Below are 21,205 nucleotides of genomic sequence, written 5' to 3' on the forward strand. Positions count from 1 at the left end.
TGTGATGTCAAGTGAGACAGCAGTAGAGCGAGTATCTGGGGATTACACTGTCCTCTGGACCATTTCTTTCTCTCCCTCCCTCCCTCCCTCCCTCCGTCTCTCCCTCCCTCCCTCCCTCCGTCTCTCCCTCCCTCCCTCCCTCAGTCTCTCCCTCCCTCCCTCTCTCCCTCTGTCCTGTCCTTTCCTTCCTTCCTTCCTTCCTTCCTTCCTTCCTTCCTTCCTTCCTTCCTTCCTCCCTTCCTAGAGGAGATGCTCAGGTGAGCTCTGTTCATGCAAACCCTCCAGCTTGGGGAAAAGGAAATGCCAAGTGGAGCCAGGAGAGGTGGTGTCTACAGAAGCCTAGAAAGAGAAGTTAGGGCAGGGAGAATTTGGCCCGGTTTCCCTGGCGCTGTCCAAGGTACTTTCTAGTAGTTTTGCTCAGCCTCCACTCTCATCTTCGTGCTTCCTAACAACTCAGCCTGGATTCAGAGCTGCCCTTGCCTCACTCCAGTATAGCTGGTGTGTAGCCATCATCATCATCATCCGGTCCAAATCCCTCACCATATGCCAGAGGGAATCGATGTCCAGAGCAAGTGAGTCAGGGCAGTGCCCCTCCTGGAGAGGAAACTTGCAGTCCCACATCCCTGGCTCCCACTGCACCGTGCACGGAGTTCCTGCTGGCTCTGGGTTCCGGTCCTCCAGTAGCTCTGTGTGCTTCCACTAGCTACAGAACCTCTCTGAGCACCAGTGTATTCACCTGTAAAGTAAGGGTGAGTAACACAGTATGCTTACAGGGCGGTTGTGGGGATTACATCATAATGCGCACAGTAAGTACTCAGCAAAGGTCAAATTCCCATTCTTGTTACAAGGTCGTCAATCTCTCCCACAGTCAGGCTCAAGTATGTTTTGTGATTTGATGTCCTACGTGTTCCTCGCATTAATCAGCCCCTGGGACTTTATAGATTAATGACCATGTTTCCCATTCTTGAAGTATGCAGAGGCACAAGGAATCCAAGGTCTTAGGTCAGCTCACTTGGGTACATCTGGCTCGGGACTGCTTTGGCTAAGATTGGCCAGTGCGACCTGAAAGAGACAGGGCCAAGTCCAGGGGAGCGGCCCCGCCCTGGCCTGAGGATAGTGCTCCCACCCCGGGAGACTTCTAGGGCGGAGCCCGTCAAGAATGGGGACGCGGGGAGGTCAAATGCCTGGAGGGGGCGGTAGCGCACGTAAGATTGGGACCCCAGCTTTGCCTGGGGTTGGCAAAGGGCGGTCGCTCCGTCTGGTGGGGAGGAAAGGGGTATCCTCAGCCAAGGCCCTAAAGGCCGGGCAGCCTGTCACCAACGGGCGTTCGAGCACCTGCAGGCGTCTTCAGCGACCCCTGGGACTCAGTCAGGGGCTCGTGGGCGCCAGAGCAGAAGGGGAGAGCGTAGGCTGCAGATGCCTCTGGGACGCCTTCGTGGAACGTTCGCCTGCCGAGACCTTCCCGGCCAGACCTCCAAGAAGCGGTTCCAAACCACAGTGCAGGTGCTACAGACAGCGCTCGGCGGAGCGGCGGCGGCCACTGCGTGTGCCAGCGCGCGGTCCCGGTTCCCAGATCGCTGTCCCCGGGCGCTCTGGTGCCTGGAGGTCAGCGGTCCGCGGGCAGCGGCAGCTGGCGCGGCGGAGGGCCGGGGGCGCGTGTGTGCGTGTGCTGGGAAGGTGGCCCTCCCCGCGGCCGCCGCAGCGCCAGCGCCTCCCCCACCCCCTGCGCGCACGGCTCGTCCCCGTCCCTGGAGGCGGCCCGAGCCGCCGCTGAGAAGCCTCGGCTTCACCTCCCGCGTTTCCTGCCGTCCGCCCTCCCCAGGCCGGGCTCTAGGGGCTGCCGCCTAGCAGCTCCCTGCGGGAGAGCGGTTCAGAGCGCGCACGGGGGCGGGCGGAGGCGGCCCGGTGCGGGGCGGTAGCGCTGGAGAGAGGCGCGCGCGGAGACGCCGGCCCCCCTCTCCGCGTTTGCTGGCTTGCTCCCCGCCTCCCGCACTCCGCTCGCTCCCACCCCTTCCCGGCGTGATTGATCCGTCACGGGCGCCGCCGCTGCCGCCGCCGCCGCGGCCGTTCTGAGCCGATCCGGAACCCGAGCCCGAGACGGAGCCGGGGCCCGGGCCGGCGCCATTGCGCGGGCGCCGCGGGAAGAGCTTGGCGCGGGGCGGCGGGCCGGGCCAGGCCATGCGGGCCGAGTGAGCCGGCGCCCGCAGCCCGCGGCGCGGCATGGCTTCCCCGCGGAGCTCCGGGCAGCCCGGGCCGCCGCCGCCGCCGCCACCGCCGCCCGCGCGCCTGCTGCTGCTACTGCTGCTGCCGCTGCTGCTGCCTCTGGCGCCCGGGGCCTGGGGCTGGGCGCGGGGCGCCCCACGGCCGCCGCCCAGCAGCCCGCCGCTCTCCATCATGGGCCTCATGCCGCTCACCAAGGAGGTGGCCAAGGGCAGCATCGGGCGCGGTGTGCTCCCCGCCGTGGAACTGGCCATCGAGCAGATCCGCAACGAGTCACTCCTGCGCCCCTACTTCCTCGACCTGCGGCTCTATGACACCGAGGTGAGTGTCCGGCTGCCCGTGCCGTCGGGGCTTCGGGGGGCAGTGGGGTGGGTGGTTTGGACAGGGGCAACCTCTGGCCTTTGGTCAGAGCCCCGATTGACCGGCCCGCGTCTGCCGAGGGCACAGAGGGCTGGTGCCCAGTGCTCACCCCCCGCGGTCCTGCTGGGCTTGGCTGGCACAGCTGGTAACATTTGCTGAGCACCCCCTCCTCTGGTCTTATGGGTGTATGTGTGTGTGGGGAGGGGTGGGGGTGGGATAGAAGACTGGGGTCTCTTTTGACCTGAGAAAAAGGAGTGGAGAAGGTGGGGGCTGGACCCCCAAAGGCCTACATTGACTGCCCCTATCCAGGTCCCGCTCATGGGGCTGCGAGGTGCGAGTGGGAGGAACAGGCTCATTGACTGCAAACTGGGCCACCCAGGGCCGGAGGGGCCGCGGGCCTGCTCACAGGCCCCCAGGGAAGCCGAGCCGCGCTTTGAGGTCCGGAAGGCTCCGGAACCCAAGGGGCTTGAGCGTGGAACGTGGTTGAGCGCCTGGTGCGCGCCAGCAGCTGTGAGCCCGCACGGCGCGGGCAGGTGTGGGGCCACCAGCTCTGCAGCGCTTCTGCCCGGACACGCCCGGCGCTGCCTGTGGCCAGAGCGATTTCAGGAGACCCCAGCCTCGGGTTAGTTGCTCAGAAAGTGCCCTGGCAGTTCTCGTCCCGGAAGTGCAGTGGTGTCTGGCCGCGCCGCTGCTGTTGGCCGGGCGGTTGCAGGCAGTTTCTCCCGGCTCAGGCTCGAAGCATCCTACCTAGTAGCCCGAGCACGGACTTGGAGAGCAGTCCTGAGCGGAGCCAGAGAGCCAAGGGCTTTCCATCCCAACACCCCTCCTCACGCCCTCGGTTTGGGTTCTGCCTGAAGCCCCAGAGCGGACCTTCACCGCCAGCCCAGGGCTGGAGCGTGCCGAGCGGGTCTGGAGGAGCGATCACTGGCCGCGCAAGGTCGCGTTTGCGAGTTTTTCCAGACTGAGCGAGCCCCTGTGCTCCGGCCGCAGCGTTTGAGACGCGGCCTGAAGGGGGCAGTGATTTGCTGTGCAGTACGCTCGGTTGGCGCCTCTTCCACCGCGCGGAGCGGGGCCGAGGCGCTGGGCTTGACCCTGGCTTCCTGGGACTCTCCAGGCGCTTCTGCTGGAGTCCAGGTGCAGAACCCTTTTGTGGGGAGGGTCGTGCTACCGCTCTGGTGGTGCAATCTGGGCTTCCCCTCCTCCTTGGTCGGACCCTGTTTATGTCCCCAGAGAAAGAGCAGAATCTAGATTGTATCTTATTCCCTGCCTCCCCCGCTTCACCGGTGAACCAGCTTGCTCTGCGCTGTAAATAAAAGGTGAAGGAACCGGTGGCAGTTGGCAGCGGTGCGCACAGGCTGCTGCAGGCGGAGAGGCGTCCTTTGCCCCGGAGGATGCAAGCTGGCTGGCTGTGCAGGGCTAACCCGGTGTGAAATCATTTCCGAATGACATTCCTGTCGCCCTCGTCTTTGCCCGAGCATCTCAAGTTCTGTGGGGGTACTTGTCTGGCACACGTAAATGGAGAGAGCACTGCAGTTACACGGGGGCATATCTTCTTGACAGTTTCTCTGTTGCTACCGCACATATTCTTCTGGAGGGGTCACTGCAAAGCCGGTCTTTTGGGGACAAACACATTTTTAGATAGGGCAGCCCTGCTTGCATCATCACCAAGTATTGTCAGCTGCATAATGTTTTCATCATCAGTTTCTTCCCTTTAGAAAGCTGCCCTGAAAGAGATTTCATACTGGTCTGTTTGTGGCAGCAAAGAGATGGGTGCTTCGTTTCAGGGTGTGGGTTGAAGCCTTTAGATTTTATTTTTCAAGTGTGTCTTGATGACTTTCTGAGTGAGAGGACCCAAAGTCAAGAGGATGAGGCAGTCAGAAGACTCTTCAATTCGTGGGAATATTTAGAAAACAGTGGGAAGGAAGGCAGAAGATAATTTCAGCTTGTGCAAACAGAGAAGTGTCTCTAGTCTTTTGAAGGGGTCCAGAGTCAGGGCTTTGGGGTAGGTGAAGCCTGGGTTTTAGTGAGAAACTAGTTACTTTCCACCCTGGATGACCTTGAGCTGGGTATTTAATCTCTCTAAGCCTAGGTGGGAATATTATGTGTACTCTGCAGGTGACACGCAGCTTAAGGAAGATAACAAACCAGGGTAGAAGATGCTCTGGCATGCTGTAAGCACTACATAAATGTTTCCTGCCTCCCTTCCTCCTCTTCCTCCACCTTTTTTTTTTGAGATGGAGTTTTGCTCTTGTTGTCCAGGCTGGAGTGCATTGGCATGATCTTGGCTCACTGCAACCTCCACCTCCTGGGGTCAAGTGATTCTCCTACCTCAGCCTCCTGTGTAGCTGGGATTACAGGCATGTGCCACCATGCCCACCTAATTTTGTATTTTTAGTAGAGATGGGGTTTCTCCATGTTGGTCAGGCTGGTCTCGAACTCCTGACCTCAGCTGATCTGCCCGCCTCTGCCTCCCAAAGTGCTGGGATTACAGGCATGAGCCACCGTGCCGAGACTCCTTCCTTCATTTTTATTTCCTGTGAATTCACAAGTGGCCTTGTCTTTAAAGTAGAGGTGCTTTCTCCCTGAGCCAGAGTGAAGGAAGGATCAGTCTAGGTAATTTGCAGCAAAATCCAGAGCTATCTAAAGAATGTTTGTGGCCAGTGTTAGAGTGTTTAGGGTCTAGTTTATTCAGATTGACTGTCTTTGTGGACACTGCCTAATTGTTTGCAGGCTGTGTCACATTGTTTGTAGACTTGAACACAGGGTGGATGAGTGAACAGATTTTGGCTGGATTTGCTGACATTTGCTGTCAATCAGTGGCCTCAATGGCCAGTGACTATGGGCACCAGTATGGACTTTTATCCATATGGTCTGCAGAGAGATGGAGATTTAGCAAGGAATGGGTTAATCTGGTCACTGGGGACAATCTGTCTCAATAAAGGAGCCTCCTACATCCAGATTGACTCTCTTCTATAAGTAAAATAGTGGTAGATTTTCAAAACCCCACTCAATGCCATGTGTTTTGGTAAAAATGAAACAGCCAAACAGAATACCTGTCTATCAGAACGTCTGCTTCTCTGGTGTAACACCACACGGCTTCAGCAAATATTTGTTTATATATTCCAATGAGGATTTGAACAAGCAAGACAACGGAAAATACAGATAAAAGAAAGCACCAGAAACTATGTAGAAACATAGAAGTTACTATACCAAGAACCTGGGCTAAATTTGTTGTTGCACTGAGTATTATATTTTAGCTCTGAGCTTCCTGGCAGTCAAGGTAAAAAGGTAAATATACCATATTACTTAATGTTTGATCTAAAAATTCTGAGAGAAAATGCCTTTTTTTTTAATTTGAAAGAGTTGGGGGGTCTCATTCTCTTGCCCAAGTGAGACCGCAGTGGTACATCATAGCTCACTGCAGCCTTGAACTCCTGGGTTCAAGTGATCTTCCTGTCTCCATGTGGTTGTTTCTTATTCTTTGGTAGCTACACTAATAAAATAAAATAATAGCCAAGGAATGAGTTAAAGATAATGTTTTTTTTCCAATGTGATTAACATTCATTGTGGAAAAGCTGAAAATTACAGAGAAGCATAAAGAAAAATAATTGCCCATAATCCATCTATACAAAAATAATAACATCTAATAATTAGCATCATTCCCTTCCAGTTGTCATTTTTTACTATTTTATGTATCATACTCCATATGCTCTTTTATGTTTTTTTCCTTCAGTTAATGTTGTATCATGGGTTTTCCCCCATGTCCTCAAATCCTCCTTGTAAAGATGATTTTTGGTGGCTGTATACTACTCTATCCTGTGGGTGTACCATACGTATTTAATCCTTCCCCTGTTGTTGGACCTATATGTTTTCCCACATGTTACTATCTTAAATCATTCAATAATAAACTTAGAGAAAATTCAGGGAGCCAAGAAGCCCAGTCTAGGGGTGATACTGTCAGAAAGACCACCCTGATGCCAAGATCTAATGTAGAAATCCCAGTGATTGGTTAGCTTGTCTTTTTTCTTGAGTGGCTTTGCCAAAGATCTTTCCCCTTATTCACCATGCTTTAGAAAGGATTTAAAGGACTGTTGAATTGAGGCTGCGCTTCCCAAAAAGGTCCGAGTACAGCTCAGCAGGTGTTTACTGAGCACGTACTGGAGCTGTTGATGCTGCAGAAAAGTGTCAAACATAGCCCTGGGTTTGAGAGAGACAGCTGGTGAATGGAGAACAGGGCAAGAACGTATTCATCATTTCTAATGCAAGGTAGAAAATGATAGTGGAGATGGTTGCATAATTCTGTGAATATACTAAAAGCCATGGAATTATACACTATATATATATAACATCACCCCTTTAAAGTGTATAAGATAATTAAATCTCAGTACAGGTTTAACTGTATTAAATCTCAATATAGTGAATTAAATCTCAGTACAATAAAATATAATTTTTTTATTTTATTAAAAAATAAAAAGATAGGCTGAGTGTGGTGGCTCATGCCTGTAATCCCAGCATTTTTGGGGGGCTGAGGTGAGAGGACTGCTTGAGGCCAAGGAGTTCAAGACCAGCCTGGGCAACATAGGGAGACCCTGTCTCTACATAAAATAAAAAATTAGCCTGACATGGTGATATGCGCCTGCGATCCCAGCTACAAGGGAGGTTGACGCAGGAGGATTGCTAGAGCCTAGGAGGTAAAGGCTACATTGAGCTGTGATTGTGCTGCTGCACTCTAGCCTGGGCAACAGAGCAAGACTCTGTCTCAAAAATAAAACAAAATAAAATTTAAACATTTTAAAAAGAACATGAGCAATTTCAGATTCAGGCTTACATCTTCTTTGCAGCTGCACCCCCACTGCCCAGCATGCTGCCTGGCTCTTAGTGAGTGTGTTGTTTAGTACTCTTGTTGCAAATGACAGAAACCCAACTTTAACAGGTTCATATAACTGAAAAAACCTAAGGTGTGCTGTATGCAGGCATGGCCAAATCCAGGGGCTCAAATGATAGCTTTAAAAATGTCTTCCTCTCTGCCTCTTGGCTTTGATTTCTTCTGTGTTGGCTTCACTCTCAGGCAGCCTCTCCCCATGTGGTGGCACAGATGGCCTCTAGAAGCTGCAGGTTTACACACTTCCAGTTTAGAAACTCCAGTAAGAAGAGTGTTGCTTTCCCAACTGTTTTAGCAAAAGTCTCCAGCTTATATTTCATTGGCTTGAATTGGGTCATGTGTGTATCCACGAACAAGTCAACAAGTCACATGACCCTGACGAGCCAGGCCTAGAACTTCTGCCCTCCTTTCACGATGAGAGAGGGAGGTGAGGTCAGCTTCACCCAACCACCTGAACACAGAGTGGGGGAGAGGTGATTCCTCCAAGGAAATCAGAGGCCATTAAGGGTTTGTATGCTAGTGAGTCTGATCACAAATAGCCACAAAGGCAGGCAGCTGGGGAGTGCTAAATTGAAGAAAGAAACAATAGAAGCCAGGGGCATTAAGAGAAAGGGAAAATCATATAGGTCCAGAGAGGCCTCCTGGAGAAGATAAGCCTGGAAGAGTGAATATAAGGTTGACAGAGAGAGGCAGAGGCTCTGAGAAACGGTCATTGGATACCAGGAAGGGTCTCCAAGATCAAAAATGGAAGCAAAAAAGTGTGCAGTGTGTTTGGAGAGCACTGATGTTTTCACCCAAATGCAGGGTTTGTAGAGGGAAAGGTAGCTGGTGCTGGGTGTGGACAGCTTTGAATGCTATGTCAAGAAGGTTTAATCTGGAGGTTTAATATGTCAAGACTTTAATCTGGAGCTGCAAGGAGCCGTGTGATGTCTTTGAACATGGGTGTGAATCCTATCAAGGCTGGTGGGCATGAAGAGGCTGGACCGGAGACAGAATGAGCCTGGAGTCGGAGGGACTGGGAAGTTACTGTAACAGTTGAAGGGAGTGGTGATGGGGCCTGAATGGAGACAGCGAGGCAGGAGGGGGTGTTGTGAAGAATGGGCAGCACTGAGACCGGACAGGGCAGGAGGGGCAACAGAGAGGGAACCCATGTCTGGGGAAGGGGTGTGTGTCATTGGCAGAACAGTCACTGGAATTAGATGCACCATAGGGGAACAAGGAGAGAGGGTCCCTGCAGGGGTGAGGCCACGTGCTCACGTCACACCTGTCCAATGAGCCCTGGACCTAGGGTCAGGAGAACTGGGTTTGTATCCTCATTTGGGCACCACTCACCCGCTTGGTGACCTTGGTGAGGTCTGTTTGCCTCGGTTTCTTCATTGATGAAATGGGGCTGATATACCAACTGCCTTATCAGGTGCATAAGGGACAAATGAGATGATCCAGGTGACATAATCCAATCAATGCTCGGTACACTGCGAGTGCTCAGGAAATATTGCTGTTCTGTTGTTCCCATTGTTATTCTTTCCGTACAGTCTGGGGATCATTGTGCTGACCTCCCAGGATTGTGACAAGGAATAAGTGTAATGGGTGGGGCAGCTCAAAGGCCAAAGTAAATACAGAGCAGTGTGACGGGTCCCCTGTTTTCTGATGCTGTGTTGCAGAGAAGGCATGCTGGCAGAAGAGGGTGCAGACACTAAGGCCCTTATTCATGTGTGTCTCCCGGCGTGTCTTTCCTTCTGCCTGTGTCATAGCTGTGTTTGTCGCTTTCTCCCCTACTGGCTGGAAGCTCTTGAGGGTAGGGTCAGTCTCATTCCCTCAGGACCTTATGGGGCTTAATGAGCAGCCTGCATGAGTACATGGTGAGGAGCTAAACTGGAGGCGCATCTATTCGAGTCTGCTTTCTGAGTTAACACCCCCTGGGATGGTTGGTCTTGTCTCTTCCCCAGGATCTTCCTCCCTCATTTAAGGACTGAGGTGGTGCTACATATCAGGGCTAAGTGAACTGCTGAGCTGTAGCTGCCCTCTGCATGTGCCTACCAGCACCAACCCCCGAGCTCCCCAATATGAGGGCAATATGAGCACCCCAGAAATTCCTCAGACCTAGGCAGGCATCCATGGGCATACCTTCTCTGTCCCCAAATTCCTTTTTAAAGAATGAGTTGGGGTGGTGGGTGGAACTAATACACGAAGGGCCTGTTTGGTGTTTGGTATTGGGCTAAGAATGTTAGCATGCTAACTTTATCTTTAAAGGGACCTTCTTTTTATATTTGGCTTTCCCTCCCTGTGGGCAGAGTAACATCAACTTCTTCATACAGAAATCTGAGATCTCAGCAGGGAAATTAGCAAGCTGGAAGTGCAAGATAACAATGCAACAGGGGTACTAAAGAGGCAGTATCTAGGATATATGTCTTTTGTTAGTTAGGGTAGATGAAGCTGTGCTGCATTAACAAACAAATCCTGAACTCTCCATTGCTTAACACAGTAAGATTATTCATTGCCCACAGAAAGTCCAGTGTGTGTCAGAGGTCGTCCTGGGTGGCTCTCCTCCACTGGGTGGACACTTGTCATTTGGGGTCCTTCAGGAAGGAAATGCCAAGATAGACTTGTAAGCATAAGAGATCTTGGAAGCCATCCCTGTGAAAGATAAGAATAGATAGGGAAATGCTCTGTCCATGATGCTGTTCTGACACCTGTGGAAGGAGAGGCAGAAGGAAGGAGAGTTGGGTAGGAAGAGCTCCAGAGCCAAGATTGCCCATTACAGGACTTTCCTATCAGACATAATGAGCCAGGCTCTAGAATCCCCACCCAACTCAGTGATTGGCTGAGGTCCGCCGTGGGAGATTTTGCTCTTAGCTTGAAGGCTGTAGCGGGTCTTAAAGGTGCTGCAGCTGATGACCATTAGCTGATTGCATCTCCTCCTGTAGGTTCTCTCGTCAAAGGAGGGTGGGGCCTACCTGATTGGCTGCCACAGACACTGGCTGTTTCTTCTACAGTGCCCTACTACTTACTACACCTGGCCCTATTCTAGGCTCTGGGATACAGAGATGGATGAAACACAGATCCTGCCCTTGAGGAGCTCACTGTTCAACAGGTGGTCCAGATAGACAAAAACAATTACACGTGGCATAGCCCAGCCACGGGAGGGGTTAGCAGAGGATGTGGGGGAAGGGAAGGCATTCCCCTTCTCCAGGCACCTGGTTGGTTATCCTCCATGTTGTTGGGGAGTAAAATGTAAGTGACTTCTTATCTCTAACGTTTTTTGTTACTTATTTTGGTTTTAGGAAGGTGAGGAAATTAAATGGCATGGTTTGCCCAATGAGCAGCTGCATTCTATCTATTACTTTCTTTTCTTCTTCTCTAGTGTTATGTAACAGTGCACAGTGAGGCTGGTGAAATGCCTCCCTGTCTGTACCTGGCTTTCCAGGGATACACAGAGGAGCCAGGCTGAAACCGTGGGTGTATGAGCCCCAGATAGGGTCAGCATCTGGGTTTGGTGCTGGGTTAGTTGCTGAGACCACAGGGAAGTCTTTGCTATTCTCTGGGAGTTGCAGCACTAATCGAGGATCCCTGCTCCACTGTTAGCACCAAAAGGGCAGGCACTGGGTGTGTCTGGCTCCTCTGTGGTCCCCCTAGGCACTATATCAGGGCCAGGCACAGAGCAGGAGCTCAATAAATATTTATCGAACAAATAGATCTAAAAGCCTGGATTCCAGCTCTCCAGTTGTAAGAGGATTAATGGGCAGAGTTTTAACAAATGGAGGAAGTGCTTTGTATGCCAAGCCGTGTGGGGGTGAGCTTTCTGCTTGCTCTTTATTCATTCTTTCGCGTTCTTATTTAGTGCTTTTGGGGGCTGTGTAGTTGTGGTGTAAAAAGGGGAAAGGGTGCTTGGACGTTCCAATAGAAGATTTTGTGCAAAGCTGATGTCATTCTCTTCTCCTCTGACAAATACATGCAGCATCCTCCAAGGTACATCAAAACCTAGGAGATAAATACTTTCCAGCTTCTGAGAAGCATTATGGTTTTAGGAGGTCAGTTTATTGGAGCAGTACACTAACCAGTGGACGGAGGACTTAGGAAACATGTTCTGATATCTCACTCTCATCTCCAGAGAGCATGAGAGCCAAAGGAGGCTAGACTGGTCTCTGGTCCTAGTAGAAATTGTGGGAATGAAGCCAGTTCATCAGCCTTGGTGAGTCAGGTGGTCCAGTGCAGATCTGGGTATAGTGAGAAAAGATATTCTCTGGAATCCCCTAATAGCAAGGCTTCTTCCAGGCTCCCTGCTCCTGGGCCAGAAGCTTCTGCTCTTTATTCTTCTATGGTGGCCAGGATGACTCAGGAACTGGGTATGTTCAGCTTGAAAGGGACTGTCTCCCTGATGGTGACAGAATAGGTCTGGACCCCAAACTAGATAACCAAGTTTGTTAGAATTGTGAGTAAAAGCCGGGTGCAGTGGCTCATGCCTGTAATCCCAGCACTTTGGGAGGCCGAGGCGTGTGAATCATGAGGTTAGGAGTTCGAGACCAGCCTGACAACATGAGAAATCCCATCTCTACTAAAAATACAAAAATTAGCCGGGTGTGGTGGCGTGCACCTGTAATCCCAGCTACTCAGGAGGCTGAGGCAGGAAAATCACTTGAACCTGGGAGGTGGAGGTTGCAGTGAGCCGAGATCATACCACTGCTCTCCAGCCTGGGTGACAGAGGGAGACTCTGTCTCAAAATAATAATAATAATGAAAAATTTAAAAAAAGAATTGTGAGTAAAGTAAGAGTACATTGGTTATGAGCTGGGATTTAAGAGTCTGAAAATTCTTGGCTGTGTGAATGAACATTGAACACTTTTTTGGGCTGATTGGGGCATTCTTTTGCCAATTTTCTACTTTTCTGATTTTTTTAGAGTAGTCTACATTGCTGGAAGGATGAAGTGTCATTGTCATCTAGAAAATTAGTGGTAGATCCAAAGTGTTGAGTGAGTGGACTCATCTGTCTTCATCAATGCCCATGTTCCATAGCTGCTGGTGGAAGCAGACCCCCTTCTCCTGCCATTTGGCAAGGACATCATCAGTCACTGTTCAGAAAAAATCTAGCCAAAGAAGGACTTTGTGGAGTGATGCATTATTGCTACTCTCATGGTGCAGGGTCAGGAGGTGGCACAGAGAAAAATGATATTTTCACACTCTTCTTATGATCCACTTGACTTTGTTCAGAGAAAACTGATTTTGAAAGCAACGGCCATACTTATGATAATCATCACTATATTATCCAAATCGTCTTGTTTCTAGAACTACCATTCACTGAAGCCTTTCTGGAAAATGCCCAGAATTATTTTAGGGATGTAACTGGCTGATGGGGACCCACATGCTCGCTCTGGGGCAGATGACCAGAGCCTGTGCGAATGCCCCCACCAAGTTCAGCTGAAAGAGTGCCTTGGCTTTGATGGGAGAGTCAGCTTGCTTGTCACTCCACAAAGCATCCTCTGGAGCCCAACTAACCTTCAGAGGTCCTTCCTGGACTCTAGGAATTCTAGAAACTGGGAAGCCTATGGAGAGCTTCTAAATCTCATGGTCATAAATGAAGGAAAAGGAAATGGGAACATTTAGTTGCAGGTGGGTAGATGAAGAAAAAGAAACTAGAACAACAGTAGCTCACCTTTATCCAGTGCTTACCATATGTCAGCACCTATGTCAGTGCTTTGCAGCATTCATTTATTTAGTCTTCACTACAGTCCTATGAGGTCCTTACTCTTATTGTCCACATTTTACAGATGAGGCTTAGAGAGCTTATGTGACTTATTTAACATCACAACAACCAGGTGTGGAGCTGGGACTTGAATCTGGGTGGTCTGACTTTGATCTCTGTAGCTTACGCTCTGAGTAAACCAACATCTTCGTATAGTTATTCTCCTCCCATAAAAGCAAGCGGCAAGTTTTTTTCCTCTAATAAAAGCAAGCGGCAATGCTTTTTTTTTTTTTTTTTGCTTGCAAATTTCACCCCCAACTGCTTGCCTCTTTCTGGGATTCAACCCCACCCTCTCCCATTTCTCTGTCCACCCACTCAGTCATACGTAGCCAACCCTGCACTCTCTACTCACTTTAAGTGTGTCTGTGTACACACCTGACTCACACAGATCTGCTTTCTATCCCCCGGCACCTGGAGAACTTGTCGCTTCCAGAACTTGTCACCTTCGGTTGTGTTTACTCAGGGTGGCAGTGTTTATGTCTGGATGTGCCTCCTGATAGACTCGGATCATCTCAAGGGTAACAGTAGTGCTTCTTTTATGAATTTAGGCTATACTTGCTAAGCACCTACTTGGTGCCAGGCTCTGGGTTTGTTACACAGCATATGGAGATAACTCCAAAATAGCCGTGCTTCCAAAGGCACATGGGGGAGGAGGCCCAGGGATCGTTACCATGAAGCATGAAGAGTGTGATGGTGTGGGTGGGTGCCCCCGGGTAGAGAAGACAATTAAGACCACTGACCCAGCAATCCAGTCCAGCGGCCTCCCAGCTTGATACCGTGCAGGGACTCACCATTGTTCTTGGGATGGGAACACAGCTTCTCCCACAGCCTTGCAGGCCCTGTGGAGTCCGCCCTGCCAACCCCCAGCATTGCTGCTGAGCACTCTCCCTCTCTTCCTTAGGCCCAGTCACATGGTCCTTTCTGTGTCTTGGGTGAGTGTGCCCCTTCCTGCACAGGACCTTTGCATGAGCTGTTACCGTGGCCTGGAATGCTCTTGCCACCTTTCTTCATCCTTTCAATCCTAGATCAGGTGTGCATTCTCTGTCCTCCCCGATTAGGCAAAATCCCCTGTCATGTTTTCTCTAAGAACCATGAACTTTCCTCTCTAGTGCTTATCATAGCCACAAGTTAACTTTTGTTGGATTATTTGATCCCTATTGGTCTCCCTCCTGCTCCACAAGGGGACTGTGAACCCCATGAGTGCAAGAACTGATTTGTTTTGGCTCACCGTAATGTCCAGCACACTTTCTAACACATAGTAGGTGCTCGGTAACTATTTGGAGACTGAGTGACGGCTGGAGGATTCTGAGGCCAATCTTGACGTTTATAAATGGCACGCTAGTTTTTTTTTTTCAGTGCCTGTGGGGTGTGGGGGAGACAGCTGGATGCTGTAGAAAGACATTGCGCATCAGTCAGCCTGTGTGTGCATGCTGACACTGCCTGTCCCCTGAGCCCCAGTGTCCTTGACCATAAGATGGGATGATATTCTCTCAGAGAGTTATTTTGAGAGTTGACTTGGAGCATTCATGTAAAACATTGAGCACAGAGATCCACGCTGAGTAGATTTTGTACTAAGTTTCACTGTTATCATTTTATTATAATGCATATGACAATGTGAAATGCTATGTAGTTGCATAAAAACTGGTTCTTATTTTGGGGGGGATTGTGCGTTTGAGGCCAATGAAGAAGTTGTGGTCTGTGTCTGAGCTTCATTGAATAGGGTTTTTAAGTTAGGGGGTGTTTTAAAGCCCCATCCATTTCTGGAAGGATTTGAGGTGCACTGAAAGCTCAGTGGTGAACCCTCCACTGGCCCTTGGGGCTGGTGTCCCCAGTGAAGTCTTTATAACTCTGCTTTGTAATCACTACTTGTTATTGTCCACTGCCCCACCAGGCTATGAGCTGGGCCAGCCCATGAGGACAGGCACAGCATCTGTTTGGTGTCTGCTGTGCCCCAAAGCCCAGGACAGAGCCTGCAGGTACTTCAGAATATTTGTGAGTGAATGAAGGTCTCTGTGTCTGGAGCACCCAGCACGGCCCCTGGCACATTACAAATGCATTTCGCGTGAGTGGTGCTGAACACAGGGTAAAATAGAACAATTTTGGATAAAAATCACAACTGGGCCCCTAAGTGGAACAGAGAGAGAAGATGTTATCAGGCATCTGGTGAGGAATGGATTGTTCCAGTTGAACACTGGATTTGAAGGCAGGACAAAGATGCTCCGATGTTCCTGTGTGATGAGGACACATTTCCTTTTAGGCTCCAGAGACAAATCTTTTAGGTTAGAGGTAGGGCAGTTCAGTGGAAAGAGCTCTGGATTCTCCATGGGTGACCCAATGCCGACACTCTCTAATGGATGACCTTGAGCTAATCATTTAACTTCTCTGCACCTTAGTTTTATCACCTATAAAATGAGAATAGTAAGGTCTGGTCTGTTTTTCATAGAGTTATTGTAGAGATCAGAGAAAGAGAGAGAGAGAGGAAGGGAGAGATATAAGAATGTGAAAGGATTTTAGGAAGCCGTAAAGTGGTGCAGATATAAAATATGCCTGAAACTAAACACAAGGAGTAATTAATTCTGGGTCATTCTCTCAGGACAATTGGATATTTCCAATAACAACTTTTTAGAAGACACAGTGATGTCATTCATGTGAGTGATTCATTTAACCCCTGAATAAAGGAGGACACAGTATTAGATTATAACACTCTGAAAGCAGTTCTTCAGGGGACCGAGGTTTTGTGACCCTAGCAGGTTGTCTTACCGAAGAATCTAGAACAAGAGGTAGTTAACATGTTTCCTTTCAACTGTTAAATGCCTTCAAAAGCCAGTCATCTGTTTTTGGCAGGTGTCAGGCCCAAGGCCATCCACCACCAGGGTATTGATCAGGGGGTCTCAGGGCAGAAACTTGGAGGCATGAAGGTTAGTGAGGGCTGTGTTCTGTAAGCATCAATTTGGGATCCTGGCCATCAGTGGGGGCCTAGACCTCAAATCATCAGGGGTTGCTAGTTGGGTGGCTGGGGGAGAGCCTAGCCCACCAGCTTAAAATATGAAATACCCAGACTGGGCCAGTCCACTACAGCCCAGGAGTGGGTGGCTGGAATGCCAGTGTGCTGGGCTGTTTTCATTTTCTCCAGAAAGAGCTTTGACTTCTCCAAGCAGATGTACAAGTACTTGGTGGAGATCTCAGGGTTCTGGGCCAGGCAGTGTGGAAATGTTGTGCCTGGCTTAAGAGTTTGGGGGCAACAGTTGCTAGCTGGCTACCTCCTCCTCAAAAGGAGAGCAGCCAGGCTCCTGTGGACGCTGGGTTTTTAACCACCAGATTGGCTTTGACCTGGCTGCTCAGAATTCTCTGCGTGCTGTGGTCTGGAAGGCCCTAATTCCAACTTTGTGTCTACAATGGAGAAAACAAAATGACAGGGACAGGTCCTTATTGAATCCCTACTATGCGCTGGGCACTGATGTGGTTACTTTCATATGTGCACCTGGCTAGTGGCAAGGTATAGTAGAAAGAGCTTAAAACTTGTGAGCTGGAGAAGCCCAGGGTCAGCTCTGAGCTCTGGTCTGGCTCTGTATTCAGATGACATTCTAAAGCCCCTCCCCTTAGGAAGCTTTAAAGTCACTGAGGATCAATGGCCACTTTGTCTAAGGAACAGGGGGGTCCTCTGGGAGGGAAAGGAATAAAGGTGACTCCTGGCCTCTGGGGTTGAAATTGTTAGGATGTAGTGGGGCCTGCTGGAAGGAAAGGCAAAATGATCTGCAAGGGAGACCTTGCTTTGAGTGGGGGCCAGAGCCCGGGCTGCTGAGGGCAAGGCTAGTTTAGAGATACAGCTGATACTGGAGCCCCCTGCTACCACCTGACATCATGGAGGGGCCTGGGGATGGCGTCTGTGTGGATCAGTGCACGTGGAAAGTGCTCAATGCCTGGGACTGAAACCTTCAGTTTCTGTTTTGGCCCTGGAGAAGGAGGCCTGTGTCCCAAGATTGGCCTCCTCAGGGGTCAGGGCCTCATCCTGGTTTCAGGGGAGACCTCAGGCTTCTGAAGAGGCCATGGCAGCAAGGCAGAGCTGAAGGGAGCCAAGGGTGGCAGCCAGGCCTGGCTTAGAGGCTGGGATTGAGGAACCTTGAGGTGTCCGGGTGAGGAAGACTCGCTGATCTATCAACATAGGCCACGCCGGGGGTCGAGGGAGAACTGGGCCAAGTGTTGCTGAGAGAAAGCCCAGACTGCCCTACCCCCATCTCTTCTTTGAGCATTCCAAGGAATATGTCATTTGTATCGACCTGGTAAAGTCTGAAGGGCCGTTGATGTCTCATTTAGTTCTTATAAAATGGTTCTTCTGTTACTAGGGTGTTACTGAATGATGCATTTGGAAGAAATAGTCAACTCTAGCACTGCACAGCATTTGTAATTCTCATTGTTTAATTGTTGGTATTATTTTAACAATTAAACAATAAGAGAAGAATTCTTCTCCTTAGTCCCATTCAGACCTGGGGAAACTGCAGCTCTGCATTGTAAGCTGGGGTGAGGCAGCGAGTCTAAGTCAGCCTGACTCTGAGCCCAGTAGATGGGGTCTGTGGTCCTGCTCTCTTGTTTGGGGTCCCAGGATCCAGCCAGACTCCCGGGAGTCACCTATAATGGCTGTTCCCGAAGGCCCTTAGGCCAAGTCCTGGAGAGAGTAGAAGGTTATAGATGGTGAGCTGTATGTGTAGACACTGTTGGCTTCATGGACGAGAATGCACTTTCTATTTCATCCTCCTAAGCACCTCAAGCAAGACTCTAAAGGTGGCCCAGGGAGGCGCTCAGACTGGCTGGATGTTGGGTGGACTAATATCCACAGCTTGCCACACAGGGGAGGCGACCTCATGCTGGACACTGAGTTCCACTCAGGAGCAAGCTCAGAGCACCCGCCTCCTGCCAGGATCCAAACTTAACTCGGGTGTGACCTCTGCCCTTAGGGAGCTCACAGGACAATGTAGGCCACTCACATGCAAGCAAGTGACCCTGGTAAGAGCACTTACTAGCTGTGTTAGTTCTGGGCAAGCCACTTTATCTCCCTGTGCCTCAGTGTTCTTCTCTGTACAATGGGGTAATAATAATAGTACCTGCTTCATAGGACAGCTACCAAAACTAATAGTTATCAGTGACTGCTGAAGACTTCAACCACTGCTTGATACATAGTAAGTGCCATAATAGTGTCAAATACAAAAATGCTCTGAGGAAGATTTGAAGATCCTCTTAGCAGAGGCTCCGGTAGGAACTCCAGCAGCACAAAGAGGAGGTGGTGAATTGAATTCTTACAGGGTGGAACCTGGAAGGGCCTTTCACCGCAAGCGACCTTTGAGCTGGCCTTGAAGGACAGGAGGTAGAAGATGTGGGAAGAACCCTGTGGTAGGAGGGAATTGTGTGAGCAAAGCTTGGAAGGTAGGACTTTGACGGGATAATGCTGAGCCATTCAGATGTGGCCAGCACATAGGTGACTGACTGCAAGAGACACTGTGGACAGAGAGCTGAAAGGCCTGGGAAACAGTCACCTTTGGGCCCGCAGTGTCTGAAAGCACATTTTTTAATCAATCAGTGCTCGCCGAGGGCCTCCGCAAGGTCCTGGCTTCTAGCCTTGCTGTCAGCAGAGTTTCCTGTTGGCCAAAGCTGGAGAACACACCCCTAGTCACCTGAGAGCTGGGCAAGGTCACCTCCAGGGACATTGCAAGGACTAGGGCACAGGGGAAGAAAGGTGGATCAGGCTGACTTGGAGTTAAACCCTGGCTTTGTCACTTCCTGGGGTTGACAAGCCCTGTAACTCATCGAGCCTGTCATTCCCCTTGTGCAACAGGGAGATGAGTTTACCTGCCTTGCAGGGTTTGTCCGTGAGGCTAGGGTGGGAGTATGTATTCCCAAACACCCCAGCTGGAGCTAGGCACTCTGCGGATGCCTGATAACACTCAATGGGAATGGGACCCATCCTTGTTTGACATCACTTAGATTTGGGAATGAGTCTGCCCTGAGATCATTCTAATTTTAACAATCGAAAAATGACTCAGGGTCTTGAAGAAGGCCCACGAGGGATTTTTTTTTTTTTTTTTTTTTTTGAGACGGAGTCTCGCTCTGTCACCCAGGCGGGAGTGCTGTGGCCGGATCTCAGCTCACTGCAAGCTCCGCCTCCCGAGTTCACGCCATTCTCCTGCCTCAGCCTCAGGGGTAGCTGGGACTACAGGCGCTGCCACCTCGCCCGGCTAGTTTTTTGTATTTTTAGTAGAGACGGGGTTTCACCGTGTTAGCCAGGATGGTCTCGATCTCCTGACCTCATGATCCGCCTGTCTCGGCCTCCCAAAGTGCTGGGATTACAGGCTTGAGCCACCGCGCCCGGCCCACGAGGGATTTTTAAAGCTTACTCTAAGTTGGGTCTGTAGGTGGACATAGTAGATGCAATCAGCTTTACGTTTCTCTTAATGGCGTTCTTGATGAAGGGAAGCAGTGAGTAGCAGTGATCTGTGCTGGTATAACTGTCGTGGAACTCAGCAGCAAGAGGCCAGGTTGGCAGGCCTGGCTGTGCAGTCACAGTGCAGAAGACTGGTGCTGACTTCCCCAGGCTGTCCCTCAGGCTGATGGGCGGCCAGTCTGGGTGCAGAGGAAGTTGTCCTTTTGACGCAGGTGCACACACAGTGTTGGTCCCTAAAACCTGTCTCTGTTGGAATGTGGCAGGATATCTGGCCTGGGTTGGGTTTCTCCTTTATTCCCTGATGGGCTACGTCCTGGGTTTGGCCAGCAGCGCTCCGGGGGCCACTGTCATTCTGGATTCTAGGGATTAATCAGCCCCTCTTGAGAGGATCACCGTCTTGGTTCCCAGCTGGGATGCAGAATGGCTTTCCTTCTGAGACCGGCCAGGTTCCAGCGCTTGCTACCAAACAGGACTTCCTCTTTGGGCAGAGAAGGGTGGGCTATTCCTTCTCTACACATTTGGATGGAAGAGATTCTGACCAGAGCAATACAGTGGTTTTCTCACAACCACTGATAAAGAAGCCGATGTATTGGCTTCACCTTTTTCCGATGAAATTGGATTTTTACCAAAAATAAATCAGTTTTAGGTGTTTAGCAAAGCAGCTGTAATGGCTTTGTGGGAGCCCAAGGCAAAGGAAGGATGTGTTCAGAATATAGGTTTGGATCATGGAAGACTTGGTCCTGATTCCTGAAATTTGGGTTCTCTGAGACTCCGTTTCACCTGTAAAATGGGGAAAGGCACCTGCTCCAACCTCTCTCAGGGTGATTTTATGCTTTAATTAGATAATGACACTGAAAGTCTTCGACTAAAGTCAAGAAAGGCATATCTGGGATTGCTGAGTGTTTCCGTGAGAGCCCTGCTGTGATAGGTGTCTGAACGTGTGAAGGAGGAAATCATGGAAGCTGCAGAAGAAGCAGTGTTGCAACGACAATGGGGACAAAAGTAGGTCTTATTTCAGTTTTAGGAGGAAATAGGGCAGTAGATGGAAAGATTGAGCTATCTGTTTTTGTTTTTAAGTCACTTTGCAGGAAGAAAATGGACAGTTGGATTCTTTCATTCTCTATAGTCAGAAGTCAGAAGTCAGAATGTCAGAGTAGATTTAAGGCCCACCTGAACAAACAAACAAATATATCTTGAAAAGAGTTTCTTGTGTGGTTTGGATGTGTATAAGCCGCCACTTTAAAAGCGTTCAGATCTTTGTATGGTGTATGTAATGATAACTGACATAATAGTGTTAGGAGGAGCATAACCGTGCCATAAACCCTATCATTTTGACTCTTGAAGAAAAGCTGGGCAAAGAGATGTCGGGGATAGAGGACGATCCTGGCTCTTTTACTAGCTGCAAAAGCTGCTTTCTGCAGTCCAGCTCCTCTTGTTTGGAGCTATACAAGATCCTTCAAAAACCTGGAATGTGGGAATCCTGGCTTATTGTCTACATGCACTAGGTACAGGCATGAGCTTGTCTAAGCGAAAATGCAGCATATCCTGCTATTAGCACCGTCAGCATCGTCAA

General features: G+C 50.2%; 1 protein-coding gene across 1 annotated transcript in view; it reads left to right on the forward strand.

Moving 5' to 3' along the window:
* The first annotated feature begins 1,763 nt into the window (after positions 1-1,763).
* The window catches only part of GABBR2 (gamma-aminobutyric acid type B receptor subunit 2), a 420,233-nt gene continuing 400,791 nt past the window's right edge, over positions 1,764-21,205 (forward strand). The window contains exon 1 of the mRNA XM_033238002.1: positions 1,764-2,541. Coding sequence (XP_033093893.1) covers positions 2,221-2,541 — 321 coding nt within the window. The 5' untranslated portion in view covers positions 1,764-2,220. The remainder of the gene's footprint in view (positions 2,542-21,205) is intronic.

Source organism: Trachypithecus francoisi, unplaced genomic scaffold (genome assembly GCF_009764315.1).
Source record: "Trachypithecus francoisi isolate TF-2019V2 unplaced genomic scaffold, Tfra_2.0 Lachesis_group16, whole genome shotgun sequence".
NCBI classification, from domain to species: domain Eukaryota; kingdom Metazoa; phylum Chordata; class Mammalia; order Primates; family Cercopithecidae; genus Trachypithecus; species Trachypithecus francoisi.